Source organism: Mandrillus leucophaeus, unplaced genomic scaffold, assembly GCF_000951045.1.
Source record: "Mandrillus leucophaeus isolate KB7577 unplaced genomic scaffold, Mleu.le_1.0 Scaffold69, whole genome shotgun sequence".
Classification (NCBI taxonomy): Eukaryota; Metazoa; Chordata; class Mammalia; order Primates; family Cercopithecidae; genus Mandrillus; species Mandrillus leucophaeus.
The window spans coordinates 3,092,931-3,109,133 of NW_012107474.1; the positions used below are offsets into that span (position 1 = coordinate 3,092,931).

The following is a 16,203-nucleotide window of genomic DNA, read 5'->3' on the forward strand; positions in this document are numbered from 1 at the left end:
TTTGTATTTTTAGTAGAGACAGGGTTTCACCGTGTTAGCCAGGATGGTCTCGATCTCCTGACCTCGTGATCCGCCCGCCTCGGCCTCCCGAAGTGCTGGGATTACAGGCGTGAGCCACCGCGCCCGGCACCAGCAACCCTTTTTCACGGAGCCCTGTCTTCTATCAATATCCCTGTTCAAGTTGAAATAGATTTTGTTTTCAGTCCCAAAGAGGATTTATTGTCACTGTGGTGATCTATTTCAATACAGCTCAGTGCTCTGGAGCTAATTTAGGGAGGAAAACATGAAGTGATTTTTGAAAACAAGACTTTGACCAAAGTGGGCTTTGCTTTCTGGAAAAAGCAGGTCTTGGGTGGGGAGCCCAGTGAGAAGGAAGATGTACACAGCAAAGGGGCAGTTTAGACGCACCTGGCATGCGTCCTCCACCCGGGGCCCCCCACTTGTGCCCACCTCCAGCCCAGCTGCTTGTGCAGGGCACTGGGTCATCCCTGCTGGAGCCCGGCATGGCTTCCTGCCTGTGTCTGCTCGTTGCCTGACCTTTCTCTTCCCAAAAAGGGCATGTGACGAACTGAACTGCACCTTCCCCCAGGTCAATGTGGTAAAGCCCCGGCCCCAGTGAGCTATTTGGAGACAGGGCCTTTACGGAGGTAATGAAGGTTTTATCCAGTCAGGGTGAGGCCTTGGTCCCACGGGACTGGTGTCTTCATAAGAGGAGGAAGAGCATGCGTGCGTGAAGAGAACAGGCCACATGAGGACCCAGCAAGAAGGAGGCCGTCTGCACGCCAGGGACCGAGGCCTCCTGGCAGCACCTTGATCCCGGACTTCCAGCTCCAGAACTGAGGACTTGACTTCTGCTGCTGACGCCACTCCAGTCTCTGGTACTTTGTTATGGCAGCCTCAGCGAACTAGGACAGGGCATGCTGCCCAAAAATCCATTTTTACTTGTTACGCCGTGTGTGAGACCTGGAAATGCTGCAAGGGAGGCGAGTTTTTGTAAATCGAAGCTCGCGATCACTGCATTGATGAGATGGCGCTGAAGGCGGCGGAGGGTTCTCTGGCATCGCAGGAAATCCATCTGGAAAACTGGAAACTCCCCCCCACACAGCCACAGATGGGAGCTTGGAATGTCACCTGGGAAACGTCCTTAAAGCACGTGAACCACACACTCGTTTTCCTTCGGGGGACAGTACAGATGTAGGTTGGATAATGTGCAGGGCACGGCACCGACTTTTGGAGACGGGGCCCCCTTCAGAATGGCAGGAGTCTGGGGCCCCACGTGAGGACAGGAGGGCTGGCTCCCAGGCCACTGGTCAGCAGCCACCCGGATCACCCAGCCAGGGGCCTCACTGCCCAGAGCTGCTGGCCCCCTACCCTCCTGGACGCCGCCCTTACGACCATAGGAGCTGCAACCTGGAGACTCCTCACTCTCCACCTGACCAGCCCAGATGTTGCTCAAGGCAGTCCTGAAAGGCAGGTGTGTCTGCTGTGAAATCAGAGTCAAGAGGGGATGCTGACGGGCAGACAGAGCCACCTGGTGCCACTTACGTGGCCTTTGTGGAGGCTGTGGGGCAGGAGGGCTGGGGGCATCTGTGGCTGCATGTGCAGTCAGTCCTCAGTCCCAGGCGGGTTCGAGTGAGCCAGCAGCTCCCACATGCTGCGGTGGGTCCTGGTCTGAGTGGGCTGCATGGTCGTGAGTGGGGGACTCATGAGATGACGGGGAGGCTCCTGCAGCCGTCCAGCTCTGCACTTGATAGAGGCAGGCCTTGCTCACAGACCACAGCCCTGGGCCCTCAGATGGGAGGACACAACAGCCTGAAGTCATGTCCTCCGTCTGGTTTGTGATGAGCAGGACACTGGGTCGAGCCACTCGGAGAAAGGCAGGGTGGCCCCTGCTGGAAGGAAGAGAGGCGATCACTCAGGAGCCCTGACGTTCTCCGAGTGCCAGCTGCCTCGTGGGCGGCCAGACGCAGTTTCGCGGGGCCGAGTGGGCTGTTTTCATGTGTGTTCCTTTAGTTGTCCCTCTTTGCCGCTCACACTCCAAAATTCCTGGCATCCCCAGATCTGCCAGAGGCCAAGGCTCCTGTCTTGGGCATCTCTGCATTCTCACACGCAGGCAGCTGGATACTTCCTGGAAGGACTGGAACCCTCATCGGTCTCCTGGGGTGCCCTTGAGATCTGCTGGGCAGAAGCCACGGGCCGTGGGAGATGCCACACAGAGGCTGAGTCCAGCCGCCGGGAGCCGTCTACCTTGCCCACCTGCCAGCCCCAAGAGTGGCTGTTTGAGTCCACTCTGCAGTCAGAGGACAGAGAGGTGGCCTTTCTAGATCCCTCAGCTTCATGGGGCAAGCCCCACCTCCCCAGTCACAATGGCCCACACTCAAAGGGTTCCCTGGTAGAAGTGACGGAAAAGACAGCAAGTGTCGGTTTCCATGCAGGCACTTTGCCATCAGTGGCCCCTGGCTTGGCTCTTCCTCCCAGCAGGCTGAGGTCAAAATGACTTTGGGGAGGGTGATTTTTCTGCATGATGCTGAGGCGCGGCGCTTACCCACAGGCTGGGAGCACGAGACAGTGTGCTCTAACCGTCTGCCGTGTCTGCTTGCTGTGGACTTGCTCTGCCCAATCTCAGAGGCTGTGCAGGGACCCTGGGAGCCACTGCAGGCCAGCAGCTCCAACACGTCTCTTCCGAGCTTCCCCTCTTACTCCTTGTGTCTCTCACACCTGGAGCCCTTGCTTTTTGTGCGTTGACCTAGACAGTTATGCTGCACATTTAAAGCCTCTTCTGTCGTCTCCATGCCCTGGTCCTGCAGTCTCAGGGCTGGGAAGCAAGTTGCCACATGGTGGCTGGAGGTTTTGAGCAGGTTTGCAGCAGTGCAGCCCCTGGGACTGGCTGCCTGCTGCTCTTCTCGGGTGAACTGGGGTGGGGAGTGGAGGCTGGAGCTTTGCTTTTCTGACTGGTGCTGCAGTTTTTCTCCTGCTGGGAGACCACAGGCGTAAAAGAGGTTCACTTAGGAGAGGGCAGTGCCCCAGGTGTCAGCAACCCGGCCTCAGGGATGCCAAGAGGCAAGATCCCACTTTCTGCCCTTTGCGAAGAGATCGCTGCGGCCGAGGGTGTCAAAGAGCGCAGGTGAGCTTGCTGAGGAGCCTGTGCATTCTCTGTGTTGCTGACAAGCAGGAAAATGTCCTTAGATTTTGGTGGGTTGAAAACAGCTGGGTCCAAGGTCTGCAATGAGGGAACTTTTTCATTTTTTGGGGTGTGAAAAGATGGGGTCTATTAGCCAATGAGATGAAACCAAATATTCCCCATTCTTGTACTTTTCAGCAAATAGGAATTTTAACACTTTTTTTTTTTTTTTTTTGTAGCGACGAGGTCTTGCGACGTGGCCCAGTGTATTAGTCTGTTCTCACGCTGCCAATAAAGACATACCTGAGACTGGGAAACTTATAAAGAAAAGGAGTCTTAAGGGGCTCACAGTTCCCCATGGCCGGGGAGGCCTCACGATTACGGCGAATGGCAAAGAAGGAGAAAGTCACTTACATGGGGGCAGGCGAGACAGCGTGTGCAGGGGAACCCCCATTTATAAAACCATCGGATCTCGTGAGACTTACTATCACGAGAACAGCACGGGGGAAACCGCCCCCACGATTCAAGACCTCCACCGGGCCCTGCCCTTGACACGTGGGGACTATGACAATTCAGGTGACATTTGGGTGGGGACACAGCCAATTCCAGGCTGGTCTGGAATTCCTGGCCTCAAGCCTTGCTACAGAAGGTGACACAGTTCCCGGAATCCCACATGTCCACGTATCCGGGACAGCCGGCTGCCTGTGCCTTGCCTTTGCAGACACTGCTCTCAGAGCAGAGCACTCTGACCGCTGCCGCTTCCTTCAGGAGAGATCTGCTCCTGGCATGGGCGTTCTGCAGCACTGGGCTGCCACCCGCGCGCATGAGGGTCTGCAGGGTGAGCAGATGACCCCAGGAGCCCGGCGCCGTCGGGAGCCCTGGGTGGAGGGTCCCTGCCCCGACAGCTGTCTCCCTACGCACAGAATCCCCTTGCTGTGAGGTCTCCTGGGCCCTGCTATCAAGTATTAGTTTCAACTAAAACCCAGCAAAACAAGGGTTTTGTGTTTTTTTTTTTTTTTTTTTTTTTTTTTTTTTTTTTTTTTCCCAGTCTTTAAAAAGAGGAGAAAACATGAAAAAGGAAGAACGACGGGGGTGGTCCCACTGGGGTCCACAATCCTGAGCTGCCTCCCCACAGGACGTGGTGCCCGCAAGCCCCGCACTTACCTCGTTGGGCTCCCAAAGCCAGACATCAAAGGTCGGCTTCCGCAGGGCCTCGACGGTCTCTGGAGAGAGCAGGTACTAGAAAGGACAGGAGTTCCGTGTTAACCAGGTGCTGGGGGACTGTGACGGCGATGTGCATGCTGCGATGTTTCTTCTCATTCTCCCGTTCTCTTTCTTTCTTTCTTTTTTTTTGAGATGGAGTCTCGCTGTGTTGCCCAGGCTGGAGTGCAGTGGAGTAATCTTGGCTCACGGCAACCTCTGCCTCCCAGGTTCAAGTGATTCTCATGCCTCAGCCTCCCAAGCAGCTGGGATTACAGGCACCTGCCACCATGCCCAGCTAATTTTTGTAATTTTAGTAGAGACAGGGTTTTCACGATACTGGTCAGGCTGGTCTCGAACTCCTGACCTCAGGTGATCCACCAGCCTCGGCCTCCCAAAGTGTTGGGATTACAGGCGTGAGCCATCGCACCTGGCTTCTCCCGTTCTCTTTCTAAGGCACCTGCGTCAGACTCACAGGCCACATCCTTCTGGAAAGGGCCAACACTATGGCTGGAAATCCCATCAGTGGATGCCAGAGGCAGGGTGAGGGGGGCGGGGGGAGGTTTTGGGGTGACAGAAATGTTCCATATCTCGCTTGTGGTGGAGGTCCCAGGACTAAACAAGTTTGTCAAAATTCACTGTACTCCAAACCTAAAGAACTTTACTGCATGTAAATCAGACCTCAACAAGCCTGACGATAGAACAGACAATAGCTGGGCATGGTGGCTCATGCTTGTAATTCCAGTGCTTTGGGAAGCCTAGGTGGGCCAATCACCTGAGGTCGGGAGTTCAAGACCAACCTGGCCAACATGGTGGAATCCTGTCTCTACAAAAATACAAAAATTAGCCAGGCATGATGGCGGGTGCCTGTAATCCCAGCTACTTTGGAGGCTGCGGTGGGAGAATTGCTTGAACCCGGGAGGCGGAGGTTGCAGTGAGTCGAGATGGTGCCACTGCACTCCAGCCTGGGCAACAGAGTGAGACTCCGTCTCAAAAATAATTAAAAAGGGCAATAAAGTGAAGTGTGGGGGTAAAATTCACTTGGCATAAATTCAAACACCAGCTAAGAAGTTCCTCTGAGATGCTCCCATCGGGAACCCATCCCTGGTTTCTGCTGAGAGCTAGAAGAGCAGGCCTGCTGACGGGGCGGTGCCCGGGGTTGCTTCTGAGGACCTCAGGCTTTAGGTTAAGCTGTCGCAAGGACAGAAGGCTGTGGTTTTATACAGAAGACAAGAACACGCTTTGGTATTACACACTGTCTTCTCCCAGCTCTTACTGGATATTTGCTTTTTGTTTTTTATAAGGGGACGGATCTGGAGTGCTGCCACCTTTTACTTTGGATCTAGGCTGTGCTTCATGGCTCCCTGGGACAGGATCCTGAGAAGCGTGGGGCATATTTTCCAATGGAAAAAGGCACTCGTCTCCATTCAAAAACCTCAGATAAGGCTGGGCACAGTGGCTCACGCCTGTAATCCCAGCACTTTGGGAGGCTGAGGTGGGTGGATCACCTGAGGTCAGGAGTTCAAGACCAACCTGGCCAACGTGGTGAAACCCTGTCTCTACTAAAAGTACAATAATTAGCCGGGCATGGTGGTGGGTGCCTGTAATCCCAGCTACTCAGGAGGCTGAGGCAGGAGAATCGCTTGAACCCGAGAGGCAGAGGTTGCGGTGAGCTGAGATCGTGCCATTGCACTCCAGCCTGGGTGACAGAGTGAGACTCAGTCTCAAAAAAACAAAACCAAAAACCCAAAAAATCTCCCCGAACCTGACAATATCCAGGGCACTGTTTGGACCTGCATGGATAGAATCACTGACTAATGGACTCCAGTGGCCCACATGGAGGCTGTGGAAGCCTCTGCCATTGCTTGAACCGTAGGCAGCAGCAGAACCCACCTGTGTGCAGTGCAGGCCTCTGCTGTCTGTGGAACCTGTGCCCCCTGAATCTTAGCACAAGAGCACATTACAAATCAGGTGGGCCGGGCCGGGTGCAGTGGCTCAGCACTTTGGGAGGCCGAGGTGGGTGGATCACCTCAGGTCACGAGTTCAAGCCCAGCCTGGCCAACATGGTGAAACCCTGTCTCTACTAAAAAAAATACAAAAAAATTAACTGGGTGTGGTGACGGGCGCCCATAATCCCAGCTACTCGGGAGGCTGAGGCAGGAGAACTGCTTGAACTCAGGAGGCTGATTTTGCAGTGAGCTGAGATTGTGCCACTGCACTCCAGCCTGGGCGACAACAGTGAAACTCCTTCTCAAAATAAATAAATAAATAAAAAATAAACAAAAAATGAGGTGGGCCGGGATTTTGCCTGCTTCCCAGCTGAAGGCTTTGAGCGGTTGACCAGCGTCTTGAGAGCCTCCTTTTGTCATTATTTCAAAAACGCCATTGCTACTTCACCAAGGTTACAGCTTCTCTTAGAACTAAGAACACTTTTGTGCAAAAGAGCAAAACTGCCAGGACAACTAAGAATTGCTCAGAGAGGAGGGCCAATGTGGATTTTTTAAAATGTAGTTAAACATTAAAGTTCTTTAAAGTAACGTTTGACTGTGAAAACCATTTACCGAGGTCAGCTCCAGGGCAGACGGCAGCACAGAGCTATTATCTCCTTGCAGGGGAAGGTATGGTCTGGGATCACTTTTGCTAAACAAATGTCAAAGAGGAAAAATACTTTGCCTTAGAGTAACCCGCAGCGTCCAGGGCTGGGAGCGGCTGTTGATGAGAATGAGCACACAGCAGGGTCTGGCCGCAGGGCCACAGGGCTGGGCGTGGGGCTGGGGACACAGCCACAGCCTCCTCTGGGCAGGAATCTCGTCTTACCTTGGGGTAAGTGGGAACATCGCGTCGAGGAGTCAACTTCTTGTGGTTATCCAAAAAACTGTACTTACAGGGGCAGCTGGTCCTAGAGAGAAGGAGCAGAGATGAGCTGTGGTCCTGCTGTTTCAGTCTGGTGAAGCCCTCGGCAGAGCAAAAGCAAGGGACAGACCGAAATCCCCAAGCCCCGTGTGGTCTTATTTGCTATGGGAGAGGAGTCAGGGCGGCAGCAACTCATTCGAAGCAAAATCCCCAAGGACCTGCCTGACCTCTGACCTCACATTGGGCTCTTGGAAAACACATAGAAAGTCAGATGTTGGGCCGGGCGCAGTGGCTCACGCCTGTAATCCCAGCACTTTGGGAGACCGAGGCAGGAGGATCACGAGGTCAAGAGATCGAGACCATCCTGGCCAACATGGTGAAACCCCGTCTCTATATTAAAAAAAACACACAAAAATTAGCTGGGCGTGGTGGTGGGCACCTGTAATCCCGCTACTTGGGAGGCTGAGGCAGGAGAATCGCCTGAACCCAGGAGGTGGAGGTTGCAGTGAGCGGAGATTGCGCCAGTGCACGCCAGCCTGGCCAGTTTGGGCAACAAGAGCAAAACTCCGCCTCAAAAAAAAAAAAAAAAAAAAAAGTCAGATGTTGAGGGCTATCTTCTGTCTTAGATAAGCTTCTAAAAAACCTTTTTCTAATGTTTTCAAAATGAAAACATTCTTATTCTCAAAAATCTAAACAACACAGGAGTAAAGTAAAAAAAAAAAAAAAACCAAAGTCCTCACTTTACCCACTTATTTCCCTAAATCCCATACTCTGGAAATCACTTCTAATAGTTTGGTGTATCTTTCCAGAATGTTTTGAAGTGTGGACACACATGGGTGGCCGCTTATACCTTTTAACAATATTTTAATTTTTATTTTTTGTAGAGATGGGGTCTTGCTATGTTACCCAGGCTGGTCTCGAACTCCTGGGTTCAAACGATCCTTCTGCCTCAGCCCCCCAAAGTGTTGGGATGACAGGCGTGAGTCACCTTTTTTTTTTTTTTTTTTGAGACAGAGTCTCACTCTGTCGCCCAGGCTGGAGTGCAGTGGTGCAATCTTGGCTCACTGCAACCTCTGCCTCCCGAGTTCAAGCGATTCTCGTGCCTTAGCCTCCTGAGTAGCTGGGATTACAGGTGCATGGTGCCACACCCAACTAATTTTTGTCTTTTTAGTAGAGATGGGGTTTCACCATGTTGGCCAGGCTGGTCTTGAACTCCTGACTTCAAGTGATCCTCCTGCCTTGGCCTCCCAAAGTGTTGGGATGACAGGCGTGAGTCACTGCGCCCAGCCCCTTTGTACTTTTAAACAAAGATGGAATTGCACCAAATGCACTCTGCTGCAACCTGCTTTGTCATCGAACATATGAACTCATCCCAAGTTGCTCCACACAGCTTCGCTTCATTTTCCAAGTTTCTCCAGGGTGTGGCCGTAGCACACGTTAGCAATCCAATCCCCAGTGATGGACTTTTAGAATGTTTCCAACTCTCCCTGCTGCATGTAACGTTAGCAGATGAGTTTTCTGTCTGACTCTGGTTTTGTTTAGCACTGGGTATCGAGGTATCCCGCATAGGAGCAGGGCAAAGGGAGCCAGGCGTGTTTCGGAGGAAAGCCGCCTCCTGGTTGGGCAGTGTGCTGGCTTCAGGGTGGTCCCCAGAGGCTGAATGAGGAGCAGCTGCCCCGGGAGGTCTGGCCGCTCTTGGGCCTCTGCAGCAGAATGCACCAGGGGGCTGGGCGGATCTGGGGACCCCCTGTGGCTGTGCATTTGCTTGGAAGTGAACAGGCTCCCTGTGTACTTGGGTGATGGTGGGTGGGGGTCACGCCTGGCTTGTGTGACATTCACCAGGCTGGGGGGTACTCAGGGAGCTGAATGCAGCAGAAGCTCCTGCGATTTGTAAATAAAGCCCCATCTTCTGGGAGATCCATTTAGTACTGCATAGTGAGAGCCATATAGAAATCCGTATCCTTTCAGCCCACGTATCTATCCTGGGGAATTTATCTTAAGCCAAGAATTAAACAGGAACAAACAGCTCTATGCACACAGATATTCATTGTGGCGTGATCTGTTGTAACAAAAACACAAGACCTACTAGAAGCCACCTGAATGTCCCAAAATGGGAAGTGGTTTAACCCACCACAGTGCGTCCACGGGATGGACTATTATGCCATTGAGAGGATAATCACGGATATCATGCCAAGTGAGGGAACTTTACATGAGAAGGGAAAATAAGAAAGCTATGCACAGTATGTACTGAAAGCGAATGCCAAAAAATGCCAAGCTACGGGGAAGAAAGAGCACATTCGGGAGGTTTAAAAAGAGTGCTTGATTGTGACCTTCCAGGAAAATCTATGAGCTGTACACCGGTTAAAATTTAATCTAGTTATTGCTCACAATGTCACTAGTAAAAAAAAAAAAGACTACAAAACAGCATGTTTTTGTTGTTTTTCAAAACAAGGTATCTATACACAGAAAAAACATCTGGAAGGCCTCGTGTCCAGGTTTAAACTGGGGGGACACTGCCGGCTGCTGTCATGATCGGTGCCCACCCTTCAACTCCCATCAGTATAGTTTGGAGGTTTTCCAATGAGCCTGTGCTATTTTCAAAACTAGAATACTCAATCTATTTCCTTTCTGGAAAAAGGGCCTTCAGTGTTATTTTCTCGGCATGCTGCCGTCTCTTCCCCGTGATAACCACCGCTCCAACAGAGATCCACTTGGTAGCCCTTCCCTCTGCTTCATGCTTGCAAAACCCGTCAGAGTTGCTGCCACAGTTTGATGTGAAAGGGGGAATGCTAACAGATTCAGCAAAGTATTAGCAAAACCAACCAACAAAATGCACCAATCAAATGATTTCCATTGTCATCCAGTAACCAAGAGATTCCATTTACACATTTCTGAGCAGTCACGAACGTTTTCTGTGCAGTTAAAAAAATTGATGGCACGATGATGATTTCTTTGCTGCTTTTAACCTCTTTTGTGTAAACACTCGCACATGTGTTGTCTCTGTAAGTCTCCTGCATTCCCCAGGAGGGTTATGGAAATTTTCACCAAGCAAGACCGTTTGACTGCTGGAATCCTGCTGTTTTCTTGCAGATCCCAGAGCTGGGAGCACAGGAGGGTCTGCTGGGGCCCGCTGACCCTGCCTGGCCAGGCAGCCCCTCTCTCTGCGCCCCGTTGCCATGGGAACCAGCGTCTTCAGCAAACAGAGCAGCTGGCACGGAGCTCTTTCTTTTCATCCTATTTGGAGCTTATTTTCGCTTTCATTTCGTGGGGTCTCCATCCCCCTTCCCCGGGGCTTAGGCCAGAGGGCAAGGCCATTTTTTTGGGATGAATGCTGAGCCCTCAGTTGCTACCCCAGGCTCCTGCAGGCTCCCCAGCTCTGGGTGAACCCCACATTCCATGCTCTGCTCTCTGCCTGGCACAGTGCTGGGGGCCAGAGTGGCCGTGGCCCTGGGGTAGACCTGCCCCTGCCCTAAATGTGAGCTGGCAGTTGGACCTCTGTCCTCTTTGAGGGAAAAGCAGGAGAAACCTAACTCGGGAAAGTCAGGGGACAGCCGCCTGCTCCCGGCTGCTGTGTGCTGGACCCTGATGCCACTGCTATTCTCAAGGGGCAGCTTCTGGCGGATCCAGACCCCTGGCTCCGCGGTCCCACTGCGGTGTGCTGTGTGGGCTGAATGTAGCTCCACGTTTCAGGCTCACACTGGCCATTTGTGTGGAACGGCGCTGAGCTACCTCCATCCTGTCTGGGGTCTTTATTCTCTTCCCAGAGGCAAGAACGCTGGCCTCCGGCTGGGCTGCCATCTCGGGAAGGCCCCCCCACCCCCACCCCTGCCTTTTGCAGCTCCTCTCCCCAGCCATCCAGGGAAGTCCCAGCTTAACAAGACTGGTCCCAGGGGCCCCACACTGCTGCAGGCTCTCATAAGTAAGATGTACCTCTGCTGTTGACAAAGACGAAAGAAACAACGCACACAGCTCAGTGTCTCTATTCTGAGTTCCTTTCTACATAGAGAAACAGGAAGGGGTTCCGTGTGTGGGGGCTGCCGGCTCTGCGACGAGGGCCTGGGGCACGTGACGCGGCTGGGGATTAGACCAGAACCCAGGAGGCTGAATTTGTGTTTTTCTCAGTGTGTCGACGACGCTTGAGAATTTTTACCCTGTTCCGTTTTGGATGCAAGAATCCCATTTACCTGTCTCTCACCTACAGGGGAGGCTGCCAGAGCTGTCAGCTGAGAACATCGCCTCCAGAAGCTGACGGGGCGCCAGGAAGTCTCCTTCTCTTTGGTTAATGGCGCTGTGGGTTCTAAAAATGTACTCCTGGGGGAAGTGCGGATGCACCTCTGTTACTCAGATGGGCCCAAGTGCTCCCCGCAGCCCGGCGTGCCTGACGGGCACCTGGGGGCTGATGTTTCACTGGAGTTCCTGGCGGCTTCCTCTGTGTGCTCTGAAATCGGTATTATCCTCCCACGTGGGGTGTTACGGGCTGAAGTACATCTCCCTCCAAAAGTCGTATGTTGAAGTCCTAACCCTGCTGCCTGTGAGGGTGACCTCATTTGGGGTCATGGCTGTTGCAGATGTAGTTAAGGTGATGTCATCCTGGAGGGGGGTGACCCCTACTCCAATAGGATGGGTGTCCTTACAAAAAGGGGGAATTTGGAGAGAACAGATGGGAGCACCAGGTGAAGAAGCAGGCAGAGATCCCCAAGCCGAGGAGCCACCGGCAGCCACCGGAGGCCAAGGGAGACCAGGAAGGACCCTCCCCTGGGACCGTCAGAGGTGGCAGGGCCTGCTGCCACCTTGATTTTGGACTTGTGGCCTCCAGAACTATGTGGCAATACATTTCTATTGTTTTAAACTGCCCAGTTTATGATAATTCGTTACGCAGCCCCAGGAAATGACTACGACTTCGATAAAAATAATTCCCCCCCTGCAACCTAACCTGCAGGACCAGTGCACACCAGAAACCACGCCAGGAGCAGCGTGTGATCCGAGCACTCGCCTTGCTTTCTACAGAGCAGGTGCCCGTCAGGCACAGCAGGGGCAAGACCTGTGAGGCTGGAGGCTGCCTCCCTACTCACTCCTGCGGCTGTGGGAGGGCAGCAAATGCAGTTGTTTAAGGGATAAGAGGCTGCATTCTACAAATACCTCCAGAAAGTGCTCAGGGACACACAGTTGTGGGTGAGGAGCTGGGGGAGCTCTGGGAGGCATGGCCTGGCTCCAGACACACCCCTCGGGGCGGTGGAGTTCCCGAACCCATATGGAGCCCAGAGGCCACTGTTTGGGGAGTCTGGTTTTCGGCTGAAGACTAGAACTCAGTTTTCGTCCCTCTTCCCCTCGTGCTGCTGGTGGGGCTGGAGAGGCTGGTCCTGCTACACCCGCAGCCCCTGCTTGAGGCAGCCCATCCCCACCTGGCTCTGGGCAGAGGGGAACCCTGCCAGGCAGCACCAGCCTTCTGCCAAAGCAGCCATGGCACCCGGGGCACAGGGGACAGCCACTGAACTAAGCCACGTAGAGCCCACGGCCAAGGGCGCACAGGTAAAGGTGCTGCATGTTTGAGGCTGCCAAGCCCGGTCCCAGCCTTGGGGCCCCGGCTGTGTGGCCGCCCGTGTGTAACTTGGGAGCTCTTCCTCAGCTCACAAAGGAGGGACTCTGTCTCTCATCCCTTAAAGAGCCTCCTACCACAGGAATGACGAAGATGGATTGTTCACTCACAATTTTCCATGGTCACGGACTATGGCCCTGACTTCCCCGAAGTCAACTGGGCTGAGACATCCCTAACTCCAAATGAGCCCATGAGTGCATGGGACAGACACGTGGCATCCCTGTAGGACAGGCTCTCCTGTGGCTCAGACAAGGCGTGCTTCCTTCCGCTCGGCCTTCCTCCCTGTGCCCACCCCGAGGCCAGGCCCCTGGGGCTTGGAGGGGACCAGGCCAGGCCCGCCAGCTTTCCCCTCACCTTGTGCCTCTGAGACCCTCCCTCACTGCCACACTCCCTCACTAAGCAGACTGCCCTCAGCTTTAGAATCAGGGAATGATCGTCAGCATGCAGGGGGCCCTGGGACAATTCGGTGCAATGGCACAGGGCTGCTTCTCAGTTCATCAGACCCCATGAAATCCCGCTGAGGCCGGGCAGTGGCACTCTGGGGAACCATGAGCCACATCGTATGCCTGTGGTCTCTGGGCTGGCACCAGCGGGCATGGAGGTAAAGCCCGGAGGTGTGAGCGGGTCCTGTGTGCCCCTCACTCAGCACAGCGCCTGCACACAGTAAGCGCTCAATGGGTGCGCTCTGCTCATCGTCACCGCCGTCTCTTTGCTACTATGTGCATTTCCATCCCCAGTTTGGATGTGATTCATCCACACGTGTCCTGACCCTGGCTCCAGTAAAGTCCTGCTGTCCATAAAACTGACTTTGGAGGCAGCATCGTGGAAGCTGGGGCATTTTCCCCACGAGTCACCGCTCACTGGGCCTCCCGCAGTGCCTGTGAAGGACGCCTGTTCCCAGGAGAATGACTTCTGTGTCCCCAGTGCTGGAGCCCTCGCTGGAATGCAACCCAGTGGGAATATCACGCAGGGAACCAGCTCCCTGGGGGCACCAGGAGGCTCCTCCCCTAATGCCTTTTTCTTCTTGTTGTTCTGTCTTTAAAAGTAGATGTCAATTTATTCCAAGCTGGATACATTGCTCCTAAGGCTTGGATCTGCAGGAGGAGGACTCCTCTTCTGTGAAGTGTCTTCCCAGCCTCCGTCTCCCGTATGTGCTCTTTTTTTTAATTTTATTTTTTTTGAGACAGAGTCTTGCTCTGTCGAGCCCAGGGTGCAGTGCAGTGGCCTGGTCTCGGCTCACTGCAACCTCCACCTCCTGGGTTCAAGCGATTCTCCTGCCTCAGCTTCCCAAGTAGTTGGGGTTACAGGCATGTGCCACCATGCCTGGCTACTTTTTGTATTTTTAGTAGAGATGGGGTTTCACCATGTTGGCCAAGCTGGTATTGAACTCCTGACCTCAGGTGATCCTCCCACCTCGGCCTCCCAAAGTGCTGGGATTACAGGCGTGAGCCGCCATGCCTGGCCCATATGTCCTCTTTTGTTAGAAGAAAGTCACACCACTGACAAGCAGATTGCGAGCAGGGTGGCTGCCTCCAGACTGCACTCTCCCAAGCCTGAACTGTACCGAACTGCACCAGCCTTTCTTTTAGAGAAACAAAGCCCACAGCCCCAGCCTAACTGGAATGGGGAGCCCTCCCCAGGCCCGGCCGCCCGTGGCCCCAGCACAGACCCTACCTGCTGCTTCTGGCCGCCAGCTCCTCCCTCATCTTCTTAATGTCACTCTTGCATTTCTCAATCTCCACCACTTTCAGTCCTTCCACTGGTGACAGAGAGAGAGACAGCAAGGGGGTTACCACGGACAAATGCGGAGGATCTCTCAAGGCTGGTAACTAAGGGCTCCCTGTGGCTCCCAGGGAGGAAAATAGCTCAGTGCAGAGGTCTCACTCCTACCCCGGCTGCCAATACTCCGGGTGTGCCCGCACTGCCCCACTTAGCTCAGCCCCAACTGACTCCAACCTCGCCGGCATGTGCCGTGGCCACCGCTGCACCACCGCCTCCATCTGGGCAGTTTCCAGAGGGCAGAAGCCCCTCCCCACTTTCCACTCCTGGAATCTCAACTGTGGCACCCACTTTTTGCTCCATACCCCTAAGCACCAGCTGAGGACATGGGACAAAGGCGTCTTTTATCCCAAAAAGAACAGAGGGGACATGTGGTGCCAGAGCATTAAAATGCAGCGAACGGCAAAGCGTTTTCAGCAGGGATTAAGATCTCATTATGGGAAAAGCTTTTCATTGTAACGTCCTTCCAGCGCAGCATCACCAGGAGAAACTGTTGACTTAAAACAGAGGAGAAATGAACAGGCAAAGTTGAGGATCAACAGAACCTGGGCTTGATCACATTCCTGGAGTTGAAATCGCCTTGGCCAAATGATGACTGAGACAGTGAAAGCGAGCTAACTTAACCGACTCCATCTTGCTCCTAACCTCCAAGCTGTCTTTGTTCATTCCTCAAACTAACTTTGGGAGAAACTTCCTTTGCAGTTTATAGTTTAGACAAAGACTGTAACAGCCCTTTCCCAAAGCAGACCTCCTTCTTGCCTGGGGACGAGACTAACATTAGCCAGAGGATTAGAAATTATGGTTTAAGAGTCATGCAGCTGGAGGCTACGAGATTCTGACCCTCCCTAAATTGCTCCTAGGATCAGCGCTTGAGATATTTTGTAGACCCTGCAGTTGATGGATCAGCTGGCACCACCCAGATCGATAAACTGGCTCGTCAGGTCTCGTGGCCCCACTCAGGAACTGACTCAGTGCAAGACAGCTTCCGCCCAGCTTCCGCCCAGGCTCACACCTGTAATCCCAGCACTTTGGGAGGCTGAGGTGGGCAGATCATGAGGTCAGGAGTTTGAGACAAGCCTGGCCAATACAGAGAAACCCTGTCTCTACTAAAAATCCAAAAATTAGCTGGGCGTGGTGCACCAGTGCCTGTAATCCCAGCTACTCCAGAGGCTGAGGTAGGAGAATCACTTGAACCCGGGAGGCGGAGGTTGCAGTGAGTGAGATCGCGCCACTGCCCTCCAGCCTGGGTGACAGAGCGAGACTCCGTCTCAAGAAAAAAAAAAAAAAGAAGACAGCTTCAACTCCCTATGATTTCATCCCTGACCAATCAATCAGCATTCCTGGCTCACTGGCTTCCCCCAACCCACCAAGTTATCCTTAAAAACTCTGCCCCCGAATGCTCGGGGAGACTGAGTTGAGGAATGATAAAACTCTGGTCTCCTGCACAGCCGGCTCTGAGTGAATGACTCTTTCTCCATTGCAGTTCCCCTGTCTGGATGAATCAGCTGTTTAGGCAGCGGGCAGGGTGAACCCCGTGGGCTGTTACAGAGTCCTACTGCAAAGGTGTGCCTCAACGGTTAGGATACTATTTTTCAACCAAAAACAAACTGGAGCTTATGCCTCCCAGCGAGTGTTAAACTTCAAGATATTCACC

At 53.4% G+C, this 16,203-nt stretch overlaps 1 protein-coding gene across 7 annotated transcripts in view; it reads right to left on the bottom strand.

Moving 5' to 3' along the window:
• Positions 1–16,203, bottom strand: part of PDE9A (phosphodiesterase 9A) — a 101,574-nt gene that overhangs the window by 27,256 nt on the left and 58,115 nt on the right. For all 7 annotated transcript variants that reach the window (XM_012002559.1, XM_012002555.1, XM_012002554.1 and 4 more), the window contains 3 exons: positions 14,445–14,529; positions 7,139–7,220; positions 4,286–4,360 (listed from right to left, as the gene is read on the bottom strand). In XM_012002559.1, coding sequence (XP_011857949.1) covers positions 4,286–4,360; positions 7,139–7,220; positions 14,445–14,476 — 189 coding nt within the window. In that variant the 5' untranslated portion in view covers positions 14,477–14,529. The remainder of the gene's footprint in view (positions 1–4,285; positions 4,361–7,138; positions 7,221–14,444; positions 14,530–16,203) is intronic.